This window comes from Nilaparvata lugens, chromosome 8 (assembly GCF_014356525.2).
Source record: "Nilaparvata lugens isolate BPH chromosome 8, ASM1435652v1, whole genome shotgun sequence".
Lineage (NCBI taxonomy): Eukaryota > Metazoa > Arthropoda > Insecta > Hemiptera > Delphacidae > Nilaparvata > Nilaparvata lugens.
Genome location: NC_052511.1, coordinates 38412709 through 38433591, shown reverse-complemented (window position 1 = coordinate 38433591; position 20883 = coordinate 38412709). Strand labels below are relative to the sequence as shown.

The window sequence follows — 20883 nt, the reverse complement described above, 5'->3', positions numbered from 1 at the left end:
TTGGTTTAAATCAGTTCAATATCCAATTCCATTGTAAAACTCAGCTGACTACGTCAAGCAATGTCGACCAATCACGGGCTAGTACACTTCCGCCCACTCCACTTACTTTGTAATAGACCACGCCTACCACGAGCTCTCATTGGCTGATGCTATACGTCATAATAGAGACTCCATTTCGTTGAACGATGCCGCTCAATTCGATAAATCAATGAGCTATTGTGGCTTGTAGTCATAGATATTGTAGTGATTAATGAAATCGTTATCAAGAAATTAATGAGAAAAATTATTGATTAATGAGATGGTTATGTCAGTTTGAATGGATCGAAGAAAACTCAAAGTTTTCAAAACTGATAGTTTCCCGGAATGAGATGATTGACCTTGCTTGAGTTCTGTTGAAACATTGAAAGAGAGCTAATGTTCAAGTGAGATAACTGGATGGAGTAGAACAGCTACAGATGGAAGAAATAAATTAATAAGAGATTTCATTTACTCAATGCCTTCATTCTCCAATGATAATCATTGAGCAAAAATACAAAAAAGTGATTGACAGCATTGGTTTTGGATTCTCGTTCAATAATTAAACAACTAGATGGAGTTTAAGATGAGAATAATCAATATTGATCATATTCCAGTTATCTTACTTGAATATTAGCTCTATTTCAATGTTCCAACAGAACTCTAGCAAGCCCGAACATTCTCATTCCGAAAAACCATCAGTTTTGATAACTTTGACATTTTTCTTCAATACTAGATTCAAACTGACATAACCATCTTATTGATAAATAATAATAATAATCATTCTCATTGATTTCTTAATCACGGTTCTAGCAATTCAAGTTCGCATTTGCTGTAACAATACAGTAATTGATTTTAAGCAAGTGGAAAATGAAAGTAAAATCCTACTTGAAGAATTTTTCCTAAATGCATGTCAGCTTTCCCACTCTTCCCGGAGAACGACAACAAAATTTCTCTCAAGAAAACACATCTACTTTATGGGTATATTCTTCAAAAAACAAGTTATTTTGTCTCCAGACATTTCGCCGGGAGAACGTTAACAACACGATTTCTGCGCTGTAATTGCGGTGTCTTTTTCGATTCAAGTAGCAGCGACAAGCTAAAGCAAACAATTAACTTGGAAGCTGATAACGTCTGATGTCTGATGGCCTCCTAATAGCCAACTCTCCACCGTTATTTTTTTTCTTCTTCTTCTTCTTCTTCTTCTTCTTCTTCTCCTCCTCCTTCTTCTCCTTCTTCTCCTCCTACTTCTTCTTCTCCTGTCTTCTTCTTCTTCTTCTTCTTCTCTTCTTCTTCTTCTTCTTCTTCTTCTTCTTCTTCTTCTTCTTCTTCTTCTTCTTCTTCTTCTTCTTCTTCTTCTTCTTCTTCTTCTTCTTCTTCTTCATCTACTTCTGCACCACCTCATCCTCCTCAACCTCTTCATTTCCTTTTCTCTTCTCGTTTTAACGCTCGATTGGCCCATTGACAGAGTCCTGATTATCCTTCATCAATCAACTAGCCTTTACTCACGCTCTCTCTCACCCACCACCTGTTTCACTATCTCTCTTTTTCTCCCCCTCTCTCACAAGCTGATTCAGCGTCATCAGTAATGTCTTAAGTTTCCTTTAGCGTCCGCCAGACTGATATTTAAGCTCCATTGGTTTTTGAACTGGAACAATGGCCTTGATTAGCACATCAGATTGTTGTTGTCGATAGACTTGTTGTTGTTGTAATTGATGGACTTGTTGCATTGAGACTTCTTGTAGACAATCATTTGAATTGGAATTGATGGTCGGTTTCGGATTGGTGTTTGATTGTAATCTATGAATTGATGTTTGTTTTCGTTTAAATTGTTTTTTTCTTGTTCTTCAACCTTTTTTTCGCACTGGAAATGCGAATCTAATTTAGTGTTATCAATAGTTTAATTAATGTGATGTATTTCGTTTGTTTCCGACGTCTTTAAAATGTTATCAAATAGGTTCTGCAAAGTGTTTCTAATATTAACGGGTGAAATAGGGTAGTAAGTGTCATAAGAAATATCATCGCAGCTAAGCGTAGCAAATTGATGAAATGGATATTTCAATAATGTAGCTTCTGATGAGTCGGATTCAGCAGTTGTTGTTTTGCTGTTGAAAAGAAAAATATTTATGCTCGGATGCACAAAAGCCGGTCAAATTTAATCGTGATCAACTTTACAAGAACTATTCAGAGAAGACTTTTTTGAAAAGACGGCTTCTCCGATTGGTTCTCATGGTTAATCACGGTTAAAAAATAACCGGCCTTTGTGCAATCGGCACTTAGTCAGATATTAGTAGCATATGAAGAGGGTTTATAATAAGATGTTACCGATACATTTATTGAAGTTTTATGTGAATTTGATGTATATGTGAACATAGTTAGTGGTTCTGTTTTGGCACCAAATTGTGCATTAATTTTTTCCACCCTATAAAAATGTAGTTACGTTCAAGTATAAGCTACATCACATCCTCTATAAAGTATATATTATGAATCCAGCTTAATATTCACAGAATATGATACTTTACTGTCTATTACAGCTTATTCTTGCAAGATATCATACTTTATCACACTACTCTCACTTTGTTATTTATATGGGCCAATTTGATAGATATCTGACTTTTCAGTAAAGTATATTCATCGACTGCACCATAACTTTGAATACCTTGATAAAACAATATAACTGTTTATGAAACTTCAATGAAGCATAATGGAAATTTATGACTGAAAAGGGAAACTCAGTTACCAAAGTTGTGGAGGGAGGAAAATGATGGGGGTAAGAGGGCAGCAGCAATCTTTCTCATGACCTTTTTATGGTCGATGTAATGTGAAAAAGCTTTTTAGCGCTTCGCACTAAACGCACGCGGCTTGAGAGATGACCTGTTATTTTATATTGTCATCGTCGGTTGCATTGTTATTTCTCACTTTTGAACTTTGGGATGGGGTTAACGCTTTTCAACAACTGCTTCTTGGGAATAAATTGTGTCCGTACTGAGATAGCCGCTCTTCTATCTCGTTCCTTCGGCCACCCTCTACTCCTGTTACACTTTACAGTAATGACATCCACCTTAAGTGTTATCTAAGTTTTAATTTTGTACCTGAAAATACTTTTGCCTTCCTGTGCCTTTTTCTGAGTCGTTCATTTATTGATTTGAATAGAAGGGGGTAATGAAAGTGACTGAAATCGCTAATGGGATATCAGTCAATGGTCATCGATGAATAAGTCACCCGATAATGTTCATGAATCGAATAATCTGGTTAACCCTTAAAAAAGAAAGTTTTCCGCTTATTGTGTTTATATTGTGTAGCCTATTCTAAATTAAGGTTTAAAGCGAATGTCCGTTTTTTACCCGACTTGTATATTATTATGTATATGAGTTAATGAATATAAATAGAGTTAGAAATACTGTTTAATTACAAACTATCATCCATTTAGGATAATTCATTTAATACTCGCCTGAACAATCAAAATTGGCTAAACTCGAGGTGGAGTCATTTCAAACTGTTGACCAATCAGGAGCGAGTAGGCGTAGTCGAGACTAAATTTGTCATCCAACAAGTGCTGCCACCTTTTGGCAGAAATCTGCATCAGATATATTTCGAATTTTCGATGTCGACCAATCAGGAGGCACAGTCTAGAAGTGACACAAGGCTTTTGAAATATCGTGTCGGCACAAATCTCTACGGAAAATTTATTTATTCACAATGCAAATGACACTAATGTAATGTAATGCAATTTAATGCAATGTAATGACTATTTTTGTTCTGTATTTCATCCTTACAGTTTGTAAAAATTGGGAGAAGAGCAGTTTTGGACTGAGCCTCTTGCTCTCTTTCTCATTCATTGATATATGATTTGTTATTGTATTGATGAATGAAATACAATAATAACGATGTATATATAAATTATTTCGATGTTAATTTGGGTATAGAGATTTCATATTCTAATGTATCATTTGTTTTGCATGAAATTGCCCATTTATATGTGGTCATTCAATTAGACTGAATTTAGGAAGTTCATTTTTTTTCAAATTCAGATAAAATTCAATTTTATCGAGGAAGTTCTGGACTAATGCCTGTTTTTTTCATTCCGCTATTGTGTTCGATATATGAATAAATGAATGAAGCGAAACAAATAATCATCAACATCTTTCTTCTTTGTTCCAGATTATCGAAACGGAACAATTCAAGCCAGTTACTTGCAACCGACCGAAAAGAATGTGGATCAATGCCTGGCAGAGAAGCGGGAAATTGTGGACCAGCTGGATTTGGCTGGTTTTGGTGGCGCTGACTGCTATGAATGTGGCCAACGGTGCGCCCTCCCTCCAACAACAGACTGGAGGTGTGCCAGCCTCAACCAATGGCGTGGAAGCCGCTAAGGGTGAGTGGAAAACTGTTTTTTCTCGAAACTAATTCAAATAATACTGAGAGTAGTGATTTAGATTATTCGAAAACGGAAACTGCTAAGGATAAGTGAAATACTGCTCAAATAAATTCGATAATATAGAGAATAATGAGATGATTACTAGAAAAAAAATCCTGTCAATAATATTTCGTAGTTTTCAATATGCCTCCTGGATGAGCTCTCAATTCAAGAATAGACAGTCCCACAAAAGGTGATCATTGCTGACGAAGATGAAGGTGATTTTGATGTCGATTACTCCACAAAACAAACTATTCGCAGATTACATTCAGAGAAGTCGAAATAATAATTGAGAGGAAACTAAACACTAGGAAAAAGTAGGAAAAGCATTGAAGATGAGTGGAATAATGCTGTTTGAACCTTTAAAATTTTCGAAATATTTCAATCATCAAGATCTTTTCAGCCAGTCCAATTCAATCCAATCAATACAGTCAGCAATTATGCAAAGAGTTTACTAAATTCCATGAGATAGCTAATTAGGACCAATCTACTTACTATTCTTCAATCTATTGCACTTTCAAGTTCTAAGTACCAGCTGTATCGATTCTGTTTGAACGATAAAACAGTTCACAAACAATAAGTTAATCAAAGTTTATTCAAGTTTTATCCATGTTGGAAAATTAAATAATGAATAGAAAATAGAAGTGTTAAACCTTTCCAACAAGAATTCTCTACTCAGTTGCTTTGACACTTCATAATTAATTCATCATCGTTGCAAGGAACATAGTATGCAAATTGTGAAACACTTCTCATGTTTCAACGATTCTGCTGATGCTCAATCACTCGGATATGTAGATGAATCGAATGGAAAAGTTTTGATCCCTGCAGAACTTTGTCTCCGGCTGCGCGATTGGAGCTTGAATAATTAGTTCTTGATTAGTCGAAGCGACTGGAAACTTGTCTGATACCTTCCGTTGCAAGTTGGCTCATACTTTATGGAGAAAATTTTATCGATGCCTGAGTGGAAATTTCCTTTCCTCTGTTCAACCTTGGGTAACTTTGTGAAGAATTTTGTATTCTGAGTGGGTGAATACTTTTGTATCAGGCAAGAATATCATCAAAGTAACGCGACTTTGAAAATTAGGTTAGTTTTGATGAGAGTTCTCTTGAGTTCTTTCGCTTCAAGGTCAATGTTTCATATCGTAATATGGAGCTTTTTGAGGTTACTATATCATGTTCAGGCTCCGTTTTAATGAGAAAACAGAGGTGCACTTTAAGCTCAACATCTCTCATTCATATATTTCCTCGTATTTGAGTTGTGTTTTACCATAGAGAAACAATAGCGTAAATAGAGATATCCCATGGTATAGGGCGTTTATGTCGCAACTTTTACTGTTATCTCAAGCCGATTACTGTCGATTATTGACGATTTTTACTGTTTTGACCGGGTAAGAGTGTATGAACGGCACAATATAAGAGACTACCAGCGTCATAAAGCTTCACAGGAAAGAACTACGTGGACTATCAGCTTGAGATAACAGTAAAAGTTGTGACATAAACGTCCTATACAATGGGATATCTATTTACGCTATTGTTTCTCTATAGTTTTACACACCTTTTAGATTGAAAAGATAAAATTCTCCTTATATAGCCCTCATTAGATTCAAATCTAGGTTTAAACTTCGCATTAAAAGAATGACATATTTTTAGGCCTCCCAAGGAGGCTATCATCTTCTAGGCATTTCTCCTTCAAGAACGTTGAAATTCCAGTAAGTTATCAGGATGGCTGGATTAATCACAACCAAGATTTTTCATGAAAGTTTCTGTATATTCTTTATGGAGACTCTAAATTTCATACCAATACATCTATTTTGATGATATTGTTGAAGCTAATCTGAATAAGTTATTGAGTGGAACATTACAAGCTATATCTTATCTGATACGGAAAACGGAAAAGTATAAGAAATACAAAAAAATGTACTCATATTTCTGCCCGATCATTGAGATAGCACATAAGATTAGATTCGATTTCTTTATTTATGTATTTTACAATATTTACTGGCTTATACACTAATTTACATTAAATGACTATAATACTAGTTATTCAACGAATTTCACAAAGTATAAAAATAATTAATCAATGAGAATAGATATAGAATGCAATTAGAATAACTATAATACAATAATGTGATGTAACTTCATAAATCGGCGGTGTTTCAAAAAAATAATTGTCGATTCTCTAAGAAGGATATAAAATATCCTTCCCATTAACACACGACCGGGTTGTGATGAATTAGAGCTGTTGGAAATTGAAGATTCAGAAGAACTTTCAGAGAGTATAGAATGTAATTCTATAGTAATGCCCTCCAAGGCCTAAAAAACTTCAGGAGTAAAAATCCGACTTTCATCTAATGTCTTCCCCCTTCATTTTTTTATTCAATAAGTATAGAATGTAATTATGAATATAGAATGTAATTAAATTCTATACTCTCTGAGTATAATCCAACGTAATTTAAATTAAACTTAATATTTATCGCTATGGATGTTGCTCCTCCATTTTGAACTATGAAATCTAATGTAATTACTACTATACTCGTAGTTGTGAAGCAAACTAGTAAACAACTACGATAACTGAGTCATCATTATCCAAATAAATATGTTTACTGCTCTGTTAAGTAAATAGCATGGACGGTTAACCTGTATTCATTCTTCTCTGGAGGGCTGTTGTACACAAGTAGTATTTGTTCTGAGCTGAGTGATTGGAAGTGGAAGTGGAAGTGTATTTGAATGAGAATAATAGTAAAAAATTGAACAAGTAGCTTGAAAAAAGTAAGAACGCAAGATTGGAACAACATCAGAACAAGAACTGAAAGAGAAAATGATAGAAAGAGAGAGCACCAAAAGAGAGAAGAACAAGAACAAGAACAAGAAGAGTACAAGAGCAGACAGAACAAAAACTGAAAGAGATAAGAATAGAAAGAGAGAGCATGAAAAGAGAGAAGAATAGAAAAAGCAAGCACAAGAAGAGAACAAGAGCTTACAGAAGAAGAACTAAAAGAGAAAAGGATAGGAAGAAAGATCACCAAAAGAGAGAAGAACAGAAAGAGCAAGCACAAGAAGAGAACAAGAGCTTACAGAACAAGAACTAAAATAGAAAAGGATAGAACGAGAGAGCACTTAAAGAGAGAAGAAGAGAAAGAGAGAGCGAATATGTGCACGAGATTAAAGAAGAGATTGATGTGACTAAACAATGAGAATGGAAGCGAGGAAATTCTGTAGAACAGGTCTAGTTGGAGATAAGAAAATGTTGCAGGAAATATTTCAAGATAATGGACTCTCTATTGAGTTCTTCTCACCTTAAGACGCCGCCCGTGGGTGGAAGAGTACGAGAACAGTTCAGATTGAAAGTAATCCTTCTTTCAGGGGAACAATAATCCTGTTCCCTGAAGGAAATAGAGAGTGGGAGAAAGAGTGAGGAAGGAATTAGAAAGTGCTACCTGACTCGCATTTACTGGTTATTGTGTTGTGAGAAGGAAACGCTGTGAAATCGTGCTCACTGAGACATTGTTTTTCCAGGAAAAGATAATCACACTTTTCCTGGAATTTCACATCATTCACAAAGCTTTTCCATCACCATTACTACTAATTCACTACTCTGGTCTTATTCTTGTTATCTTAGTTATTCTACTCTTTGCTCCCTTTATAAGATTGAGTTTTATCAAAGATCTAGTTAGTTTATGTAGTTAGTCTATGCTCTATGGTTATATTATTTTCAATTATATTTAGACTTCAATTCAATTTATTTTCAATTCATCTATCTTTATGGGGAAAAATATCATAATAACCCAAACATCATAATATCATATAACCCAAATGCCTAAACAAATTTCATATCATATCCATTTCCCAGAAAATCGAACTTGGTTTGGATATTATGCCAGTTCTGATTATTTTCAAGAATTATAACCAAAGGCTTAGTTTTGTAGGTGATTGATCTTTTTCGTAATAATTTTTGGTCTAAATGATGGTTACCTCATCATAATCTTTAGCTGCGTACAGACTTTTGCGTCACAAACACGCGAGTTTCGCTTTACATGAGCTGATTATATCTGTATTTGTATAAAAACTGTTAAATATAGTTATAATATTGTCCTTTGGACAACATTAACTTGTTATCAAAATTTTAGAAAGAAATAGTACAGGCTCAGCCTAGTTTTTCCTTCAAAGTCATAATTATTAATTTCGGGGCACCGAGCTTCGCTCGTTATTTTTATTTATTGATAAACAGAACACATCTGTAAAATGATAGTGTTTATATTTTACAGCTGGCTATACGTCAGCTTATGAATTTCGGGGATGCGATATTTTGATTTTCCACAGAATCACTCGCTTACTTTTTACTATCCACAGACGAAGAAAGTCTCAGCTGTTTCAGCCAAGGATGAATTATGCTAAGGATGCTAATTATGATAATTCAGCTAAGGATGAATTCTAATGTTGTTCAGCGTGTTTTTCAAAGAATGAGATCATTTTCAATGATTGTAGTATTTTGTACAATAATTAGAATGAATAAATGAAAAATAAGAATAGAATCAGCTGATAGAAATTTTAATGCGCGTGTTTAGTGGCGATCAAGTATGTATGCACCTTTAGAAGATGATCAAATACACGCTTATTACACATAAATAGAAAAAGTGTTCAATCTAATGGAATATGAAGGTTTTATTGCAGAGAAGACCTTGATTCTCAACTTTTTCCTCCATAAAGTCAATCAGTCAATTAGTCAATCAATCATCATCCCATGTTTCTTGAACCTACATCAAACTTTCTTATTCACATTTTCAATTGTTCGATAGATGAGAATGAAAGTTAGTGAGAGAATCTGGTTTGGTTTAGAACAATAGAAACAGAGACATGAAGAGTATGAAGTACGATATTCATCATATTACAGCATGTTATTTCAAAATAATTCCTCCTACTTCAATAATATTTATATACTCTAGTTCAATACATGTACATGAAAGCAGAGACAAAAGGATATCCGTTTCTCTATGATGACAGTGATACTGATGGAATAAATATGTAACTGTCCATTTTAGAATAGATATAAAATCACCAGATCTTTCAACCCAAAAAGCTTCAACTTCCAGCCTGTTTATCTCACCACTGTTCCATGTTTTTGATGTTACAAGAGTTCTCGTACATGACTCTAGTCAGCTTCTGACTTGTTCAAGTCAACTCAAGCTGAAGACCAACTTACATTATATCAAGGAAGGCGCCTTGTTCACACTTGAAAGGCTTCTAGATCAACTACTTAGTAGCAGCTTTCGAGTTTATGTAACATTGTAACAACTATGTTGGAGAGAAACGTGATGGTTTAATAATAGAGTCATCATACAAGATCCTATTGTAGATCATTCAGCTAAAATATTGCAATGCACACATTTTCAGTTGACTTTATTTTGAATTTGAAATTTCACAGGGACGCTTGATATAACTTCTTTTTCATAATCCTATTATATTAAGCAAGCAATTTCTGTATATATAAATTTATTTGGTTATGTGGTTGTCTGGTTATCTGGTTATGTGGTTATATGGTTATATGGTTATATGGTTATATGGTTATATGGTTATATGGTTATATGGTTATATGGTTATATGGGTATATATTTATGTTCAACGGATCTCGAAAACGGCTCTAACGATTTTCACGAAATTTGTAACATAGTAGGTTTATGATATGAAGATTCGATTGCACTAGGTCTCAACCCTTGGCTAATTCGCTGAAGGACATCAAAAGGATATATATGTCCTTGGAAAAACAGATGGAAATTTTATCGTCTGTCGATACCGTGATGGAAGAGAGTGAACGAGTGCATGTGTGTGGGATCATCCAGCTGATCTCACGAGAAGAAAAATTCAGCAAGAGAAACTTATTTTCGTTTATTTCTCTTTTTTTAAAAAAAACATTTTTACTTCAGAAAGTCCAAAATAGTTACTAGATGCTGTTAGTGATACATAGTATATTAACAAATATTGTAGCAAAGATAGTATATCATTATAAATCGAATTCAAAGTATATCTATTTGTAATTGATGGTGTGTTTGTTTTTTGAAGTGTGAATAAATTGTTATTTTGATGAGTGATAGTAGCTCAACCTAGATTTTGATTTGGACTGTAGTATAAATTTGAAAAGGGACAGTTTTGGGCATAAGCCTGTTGTGCCTCCTCATATAATTGTAAAAATAATTGTACGACTGATAAAATGAATAAATAAATATAAACTATGAATTCAATCTTTCGTTACAAATTTTCTATGCTTTCACACTCCAGAGCAAAGCTCGGTCCCCCGATATTCACTTTTAATTGGGATTCGTTATTTATTCATCAATGAAATTCTCCAAAATAATAAAAGAAATGATTTATAGGCTACTCAAGCAATAGATAATTGCTAAGAAACACTTTACGCTGGCTATGTACTTATTAATGAATGAAATGATTTATAGGTAACTCAAACAATAGATAATTATTGCTAAGAGACACTTACGCTGGCTATGTACTTATAAATTTGGCAATATTTTACAACTAATCATTAGAGTTAAATGATATTGGATTCGAAAACAGTAATCACATTTTTTTCATAATAAATTGAAAATAAATGCTCTCGCCATACCTCATGTAGAAAATCCTCCTCTCTTATGTATTTCATATTAGTAAGCTATATCTCTTAATAAAAAAGAAACTTATATTTCTTTCGAGTTCCGAATCATAAAATAAGTAACAATAGAGCAGATGACAAAAATATATTCTCTGGAGCTTGTTCATCCAAGCGCATTTATTCCAATGAGCTACGCTCATATAGATAACCTAATGCTCAGACCTTCTCTGAGTAATTTAATTGTCCTTTTTTCTGTCTCACTGCTCGCTATCAAACTATTCCAACTCCCACTCTGTTCATCTCCTATTTGTATTCAGCGAAGCATTGTCTGAATTACTGAAACTGGAGTAACTGGGTATTTGCTGCTATATCAAGCACTCCATGCACTATATATGCCTTCTAGTCCCACGCGTTTAAAGTGTAGGTGGAGAATGTAAATTATTTACTTCTTCCGTAATGTTCTGACGTAGGTCTCGGATCTCGAAATTCAGAATTGTAATTTACTAGATTTGAATACGATGTAATATAGAAGATTAGGAGTAATCAGTATTATAGAATTCATCATCGTCATCATCTTCACTTCAGAGATTAGGTTTATTAATTAACCTGTTCCGGTACCCATCTCTTTCTTGGCCTCCCTACATCTCTTTTTCCAGTAGGTCTATAGTTTTGAGCTCCAAGGTGCATTCTTCCAGGCGGCATTCTATCCAAATGACTGCACCAGTTGCGTCATATAATTATAGACGTAATTAGTATCATAGAATTATAGGAGTGATAAGTTGATTACTGTATTGTTTGTTGAGTTTGAGAATTGTGTATCATTACAGAACACAACTCTTTACTAAACACACTCATAAAAAGTTATATGATATGGGAAAATATCTACACAGAATCTAGAAACAAGAGACTCAACGCTGGATCTAAAGTGGAAGAGTGGAGAATTTCTATTTAATTATGTTTGTTTTGTGAGGTTTCCAATGTTTAACTATGGAGAAATAGACGTTCGATAGGAGAATGATAGAGGTTTCAATCATCTGCTTTGGAAGCATAGAAGCATACCAGATTTATTTCAAGACTTGCTCCGAAACATAATTGGATTACTAGGAACTAATTTTCAAAACATAATTGGATCACTAGGAACTCATTTTCCATTATTTGAAAAACCGAAGATAGTTTGAAAAATGCACTGCATCTTTACAAATATCTATCATAACACTAAATATAATTAGCATTAATCAATATTATCTTCTATATAACCATTTCTCTTACTTCAATATTCAAAAATCAATTTATTTCGCACAACATAATACATTTTTACAAAACATTGTTACCAGCTGAAAATACAATAGTATATTACGCTACAAGCACAGAAAGTTAATGTTTACGGTATGAGGATAGTTTCCCGAATACCATAAACACCTTTTTGAGAGAGTCGCGTACGATATTTTTCGCCACACTACAGATATAGCTGACGGTTAGGCGGTTTCGTGGGTCTCTTGTGCGTTCCAACAGCTGATGTTGTCAAGTAGAGTTGTCATCTAGCTTGGCTTGGGTGATGATTTTTTGAATCAAAAGAGACAATAAATAGATGCATTGCATCAGCTGTGAGTAGGTTACACCATGTGACCCACGAAGCCGCCTAACTTTTTGGCATCAGCTATATTAAGAATAATAGATTGAATAAGAATGTTTTATGAGAGAGGGGAAACTTTGATGTCTCATATCTCAAGAACCAGACATCGTAGGGTACTCAAAGTGGGTGGAAATTTCCGATCTCACCCTCCTGAACACAATGCACCATATAGCAAGTTGTCCAAACACTTTTTCAAAAATTTTCAAAAAGCGGCCGGAAAGGGTACTCTTTCCGGCCTTAGCGGAAAGAAACCTGTTCTGACGTCAGACGAGAGTAGTCTGCAAACGATGTCTTCCAGATCTACGTAGGGACTGGAAAACAGCTGCTTTCTGTGCAGTGTGGCGAAAAAGACTTTTCACCTATTAGCTTTTATGCACTTCTAATCAAGCTGGGAGCAAGCTGATCTTCTCCAGTATTTGCTACTGCAACACAATCACAATAATAAAACAACAAAGGAAAACAAGTAAGAGATACTTATTTCTTCTACTTCTTATTCTCACGTTTCAATAGATTGCACTACTTAAATCGTGGATTTCATATACTCAATTACAAACAAGATGGTTATTCTTTGTGATGTTGTTTATATATTATTTATTTATCAAACTTTCAAAGTTTTACCATTTATTGAAATATTATCTTACTTTCTACCTCTCATATTACCTTTTTGCTTCTCGAGATAGATTTTTACAATTTCACCAATCTATCTCTACCCCTCAATCTGCGGTGATGTAACATCCTCCTTTAGAATCATCAGAAGTTCCAGTGATTGAAATTTCATAAACCTTACAAAATTGCGGATAGAATCCATCTCTACCACAGATGACAAACAATTTCCAATCTTTGAGAAGCAATAATGGATGCCGATATAACCTCATCTTGTCGGCTTCAATGGCCAGGTTGCATCAATTTCAGATCTCTTTTGAAATGAAAGAAGATGATTTTCATCTTTGGCGAGTCCTGTATTATCGAGAGACGTATTGTAAACTGAGAAAAAGTAGAGATATTGAATTTCTTTCTTGATACTTGGGAAAAGAGTTGACGAAGACGGAAGAATGTAGAGAGAACGGGTGAAAAAGGATGGGATGATGGAAATAGTGTCTCAAGAAAAAGAGGAAAGCGGAGAGAAATTGAAGAGAGAGAGAGCGTGAGAGAGAATGAGAGAGAGAGAGAAAGGATGAGAGTGAGAGAGAGAGAAAGGATGAGAGTGAGAGAGGAGATAAGGAGGACGAAAGTAATGCCTCAAGAAATAATGAAAAAGAGTGAAAAAGGATTGAATGATGGAAATAATGACTCAGGAAAAAAAGGAAAGGAAAATGAATAGAGAGAGTGAGAGAGGGAGTGAGAGAGAAAGAAAGAGAGAGAGACAGAGCGAGAGCGGGAAGAAGATGATTGGGAAGAAGAAAGTAGTGCCTCAAGAAAAATGAGTAAACATCGCTATGGCGACATTGAATGAGAACACGTTACAAGATTGTTTAGGAGGGAAACTATCAGCTTTTCAACTTTATAGTATACTTCATGGGTATCATGTGTTTCATGGCTCTCTATTGATTTTTGTTAGAATGAGAGGGGGAACCTCAGGGAATGAGGGAAGTACTTTGAGGAAAGGAGCTAGAACTATCAGAATTGTATTCAACTGATCAGTATTCCATTCAATAGAATCAGTATTGAATTGCCTTGGGTATGCATTGGTAGTAACGTAGCCGTATGAATATTGAAAATTGATATGGTGTGATTCTGTACTGTCAGTATGTCTTATTAATAACATCAATGCTTCCCATTCAACCAGTGCTGACAGTTTCGAGTGAATCTCATATCTGAGAGTGAACAGCTCTCTATTTGATACTTAAGTTTTGAGTAGAATGGATTTCAATTGATAGGATGCATCAGTTACAATGGAATAAACGACCGAAACCTTTTGAAAAGCCATATTCCTCTTTCATTTATTTTTTTTGATGCGTTAATAGGTACAATTACATGGCATGTTTTGAGAGTTGAAATTTGGAATGATTTATTTTTCAACAAATAGGAAACCATTCATTTAGATGTATTAAAACAAGATTTATTGCATTAATAAAGCTGAATCTTGGAATTACTAGTTAGGAAGTACTACATCGTGAAATTAGAAAATAAAGAGACTACTTTATATTGCTCAAATAATAAACATGTATTACCAAAGACATTGAACTATTATTTTGGTATTAGTGATGATAATGAAACATGTAGCCAAATAAAGCTGTTTCCTGTGGTATCATCAATTATCGTACCTGGGTATCACTGGGATAAAATACATTTGAATAATACCTTCCGTATATTCGTCAATTATTACATCAGGAGTGATCCGTGGTCTAGTGGATAGAGTGTTTGCGTAGCAGCATAGAGATCCCGGGTTCGAACCCTCTCATTACCAAAAGTTTTTTAACCAGATCACTCCCGTGCTATCGGATGGGCACGTTATACTGTCGGTCCCGGCTGAAGTATGACAGTCGTGAGGCCCATTGACGGCTTAAATTATATATTCAGGCGGTGGGACCTTCCCGAAAGGGACTCCCCACCAACAAAAGCCATACGAATTTACTTTTTTATTACATCAGAATTCTTTATCAAATATTAATAGTCACTTCTGTAGTGTAATCTACCAAAATTATCATAGTACATGTACTCTAATCAGTAACTTACTATATGATATAACTCAGTAGGCTTATACTTATTACTGATTGAATGTAAACGTACAGTAGAATTTAATATCTCATAAGAACTATAATAGTATAATATTTAATTTCCAATATTCTTCCTATTGCAATACTTGAATAGCTGTATTTATTTCATTTTATTCATAGACAATACATACAATGCAGGTGAAAACAACAGGCATTCACCCAAAACTACTTTAAACCTTAATTTGAAATACACAGACTCAAGGTTATGTAAATATGATAACTCAATTCACACACTATTTTGAGTCCAAAAAATGTATTTACTACAATAATTTTGAATTTTTAGATTAATTAATTTCAAAATACAAATCCAAACAGAAATCTTCCTTCACAATCACAAAAATTTCACTTAAATCCACAAATAATACTCATGTTAAAATTCTAAACGTCAAAACATCAATATACTTCATGTGATATCGGCTAATATTTCAAATTTACAAAGAATTCGTATCTGTACTGAGCCACTGACTTTCCTTGTACTGTAATACTTGATCTAAACTTGATGTAAATTAGGATTTAACATGAAGTGAAATTGAAACTTAATGTGATACTCTCTCTCTCTCTAAGTGCCTATCCGTTCCGGATGTTGGCTATCAGCATGGCTATCTTGATTTTGTTGGTTGCGATTCGGAAGAGTTCTACTGATGTTTTACCGAACCACTTCCTCAGATTCGCCAACCAAGAAATTCTTCTTCGACCCGGTTTTCTCTTGCTGTTTATCTTGCCTTGAAGGATCTCTTGGAGTAGCCCGTACCTCTCTGTGTTTCCTCATTATATGTCCGAGGTATTGGAGTTTCCGGCATTTTATGGTGTTTACCAACTCTGCTCCCTTTCTCATGCGCTGTAGTACTTCTGCGTTCGTGACTTTTTGTGTCCAAGATATCCTTAAAATTCTTCTGTAAAGCCATAGTTCAAATGCTTCAAGTCTTCTGGTGATTTCTTTGTTCAGAGTCCAGGTTTCCACACCATACAGCAAAACAGAGAAAATGTAGCAACGCATGAGTCGGAGCTTTATTTCTAAAGACAAATTGTGGGATTTGAAGAGTGAGCTCATTTTAACAAACACTGAACGGGCTTTTTCGATGCGACACCGGATTTCTTGAGAGCTATCCCACTTCTCATTAATAATCGTTCCTAGATAATTGTACTGCTTCACTCTTTCTACCCTGACTTGATCGATGTAAAGGCTGGCTCCAGCAATGTTCTCTTTACTCACTATCAGAAGTTTTGTTTTCTTTGTGTTTATTTCTAAACCATACTGTGAGCTTATTCTTGTTACACTGTCCATCAACAGTTGTAATCCTTCAAGACTATCTGCAAACATGATGGTATCGTCCGCATATCGTATATTATTCAAATTTGCACCATTTATCATGATTCCTTCTTCCATCTCACTGAGTGCTTCTCGAAAAATAAACTCAGAGTACAAATTAAACAAAATAGGAGACAAAACACAACCCTGACGCACTCCTCTCAATATTTTATGTGATCCAGTAATGAATAATACAATATTTAATGTGATACAGTAATGAATAATACATCAAACATTAAAGGAATTCGTATCTCAATCTTAACGAAACCCCTCTATTCTGTAATACAAGAGACAAACAAATGAACAAACAAAGCAGACAATAGCTATTTATGTAGCGTAATGCGCGACTTTATAGCTCGCGCAAACAGTTATCGCGCGACGCGAAGCGGAGATATTTTGCAAGATAATTATGATAATTTTGCAAGAGCGATAAAGAAGCATTACGCGCGAAATACATACAACATTTTTTCTACTACTGCCCAAACCTGTTAAATTACTTAGGTATATCGGCGGAGTTACAATTACCGACTTTATAGGTTAAGATCTGACCTTTTGGCGAGCTGCTTACCATCAGCTGATTGGCGACCGTAAAGAAACTCTTCTGCGCATGCGCGAATGATTTGCGAGCGTAAAGAAAATTTACTGCGCATGCGCGGATGGTTAGCGAGCGAAAAAGTAGATTCTCCTCAGAAATAAGCTGTTTTACGAGGAGAATTGAGTATGTAAATTCTTTTTTCCTACAGATACCCTGAAAAGTGACCATTTGTGCACTGATTGCAGGCTGCAAAGAATCACTTTTCCGCACTAGTGCGCAAAGTGAGTACTTTGCGTACTCCAGATTTGCAGCATGACAACGCAAAATAGTTAGTAGGTTATATGGAGCACCAGTGCAGCAAAATCAAAATTAAGTTGGTAACAGTGACTGCTGTGGCTGCTATAGTGAGCAGAGGTGCAACGAAGCACAACGCGCTAATTATTAAGTAGATATTATAACCAAGGACAACGACAGCACAGTGCCACCACAGCACACACCACACAGCTGCCCCCGCCATTCAAACACTACTACATTATTCAGGCAATTTTACCCATAATTACCCACTTTTCATATTCAATGGTAACTGTAGGAAAAATTTAATGTGAAATACGTGCGCAAGTTCGTTTGCTGCACTCAAGAAAACCATTCCGCCCTCGCCTACGGCTCGGGCGTAAACGTTTCTTTCGATGCAGCAAACTGTCACTTTGCGCACTAGTTGCACAAATAACTATTTTACGCGCAGTTGTTGAAAAACAAACTTACGCTCATCCTTTCTCTATGGTAATACCTCCATTTTATATACATTAATTTAATATGAATAAATCCCTCTATTCTATGTACAGTGCTTTACCTAAGTTTGATATATACTTGATGCAATACTTATGTTGATTTTATTAAAAACATTGGAAGAATTCGCATCGCAAATGAGCTCTTTCACTCTAAAATACCTTCAAACTGAATTTTCGGACTTGGAACAAATTTAGCAGCTTGGAACAAAGAGCGCCGACATAATACTGTACTTAGGAACGGCCAGGTTGATTGCAAGTGTTGACTTTGTGCCTTCTCTTTGTTCTGTTCCGCGATTGTTCATGCACAAAGACACAGTGGGTGAAATAGGGCGAATCAAGGGCTTAATAGCAGGGCGCAATGAAGAAGGGAGACAGGTACTTGAGGAGAGCGAAGGAGTATGGAAGGAAGGAGGAGAATAGGAGAGAAAAAGCGAGATATAGATAGAGGGAGAGAAAGGGATAAAGTAGAAAAGTTTTCCAATTAGCTGGGACGCTTTTCTGTTTGGAACAAAGAAGTCTGTTTTTAATAAAGTTGGATGAATATTTTGAGTGATATGTATTCAGTAGCTGGCTTTAGCTTATAAAACTTGACGGAAACTAATATATTATTAAAATGATCAGATCAGTGTCGTGTTTTGAAATTTAAACCTGTAGGCTATTGATTTCATGGATATTTGGTTCAATGACGCCTTTTATTGGCTAGTTTCTCACAGTAGGTGGGGCTAGTGAGCGTGTCAGCTCTCCACCAATCACAAGCCTCCATTAGATTGCGTCATTGTCGTGTGGTTCAGCCAACCATGGGCGGCCATGTTTTCGGTACTTCTGAGTAAAAATAGTAATTTTCTGTTCCCTTCCAATCCACAACTATAAGAAAATAATTCACATAAATAGAATTTAATTAAAATTGATGTACATGATATCAGAATTATTAGAATAAGTACAAGATATTAGAATCGAGTTTACATTTCAACATTTATAGGAGCATAAGTTTAAGACTGAGTGCCGGTTGCACAAAAGCCTGTTAAGTTTTAATCGTGATTAATTCCACGAAAACCAATCAGAGAAGCCGTCTTTTCAGAAAAGCCACTCTAATTGTTTCTCGTGAATTCAACCACCATTGAAATTTAACCGGCTTTTGTGCAACCAGGTCTAAATCTTCAAAGATATACTATAACAGAGAAGCTCTTCAAAATTCATAGATTGGTTTGGACGATGAAAATGGAAAATTACATTATAATATTACTTATCACTAGGAACTTTCATGGAAAAACGTTTCCAATAACAATACAAAGCGATCTTAATATACATATTTTATCATGGGGAATTTAACCATCAATCTTCTTAGAGGATGCAGATTGTGAATAATTAATGAGAGTTTTGAATTTAGCAATCAACTTCAAAATTAAAAACTGATGTCCAAAAATACAATAATGAATTCTGAATGAAATCTGATGATACTAGTGATATAACTGAATGGAACCACAGTAATTAAATGAACCATTATTGATTAAGGAAGTTTCATATTTTGAATTCTGCTTGAAATACAGTAGCTCACGTAAATTGACATTCACCTATATTACGTGACATTTACCTTGCTATCCATTTACGATTCTCGAATCTTCTCATCTCTCCTTCTCCTGGGATTTCAATAAAAACAGCAATCCAATTCAATTCATCTCTATTCATGCCATCAAAAATTCAATACACTACGTTATCAACTTTGATACTGGTCTTTGGTTGAAAAAACCCGTTGATATCAACTCCTATTAAAACAGTTGATTGATGAATAGGTAGATAGATAAAATTCACTAAACTCTCACAGTAGTAGGTAGGTCATTCATGGAAACTGTTGCGGAAAAACCATGATTATCTGTAGCTGTGAACAATACATTGATACAGTGAATGCAATTATTAACTTGTTTATCAACTGCCACTTCACAGATTTTGCACAGAGAATTCAATCTCTCTTATCAATCACTGAGTGATTTTCCATGAAACTGCAAAATTGTTTTTATCGACATTCACAGTGCGCCACTTCGACAGGAAAACCCAATTACGATGTTTGATGTACATCACTGTGTAGTCCTTATCTAGTTAATGTAGTGAGATTCAGTTCAAATAGTCAGCATTGGTAGAATGGGAAGCCTTGATGTTATCTATGAGTGATACTGACAGTGAACAATGGTTGTTTGTCTTTACCGGGCGGGGATAGAAACTTCAAATTTCCAGGAATACTCCTGAACTGTGATTTGTTGTCGCTCGAGTCAGATCCACTATACACTGTCAGCATTCCTTATACATAACATCTATGCCTCCCATTCAACTAATAATGACAGTTTAAACTGAACATCGTCACTTCAGCCATCGAAATACGGTACATAAAGTTCTGAAACTCGCTAATTGGATCAAACATACATTGATGATTCCCAATTCATTGATGAATTGCTTCTGAATTTGTAGGCTACCAAATATTGGTTCAGTTGATTATGAGTGGAGTGAACCGTTCAGTTCATTAGTACTTGCCCGGTATTGATAACGCGTCTCGATTATATTGATTAGTTTTATATCTGTCAAGCGTTTGTTTATTTTGTCAGCCACCATAGACCAGTCAAGTGGTAGAGGTCTGTTTTGTACGTCCATTCTCTTCGGGAGTCTCTCTCTTGTGCGTTATTTCAACGTTTATTCTCTGTGAAATTCTCTCTTGTACGTTACTTTATCATTCATTCTGTTTGTTATTATTCTCTCTAGTGAATTATTTGAGTTTATTCTCTCTAGTTGTCCCTCCTACACACAATTTTATCGTTCATTCTCTTTAGAATTCTCCATTCTACTCAATTTTATCGTTCATTCTCTTTAGAATTGTCTCTCCTA

At 35.0% G+C, this 20883-nt stretch overlaps 1 protein-coding gene across 1 annotated transcript in view; it reads left to right on the top strand.

The window, feature by feature from the left end:
• The window catches only part of LOC111057668, a gene marked incomplete in the record, with an annotated part of 246580 nt that overhangs the window by 126341 nt on the left and 99356 nt on the right, over positions 1-20883 (top strand). The window contains 1 exon segment of the mRNA XM_039434687.1: positions 4177-4390. Within this exon segment, the coding sequence (XP_039290621.1) occupies positions 4177-4390 (214 nt within the window).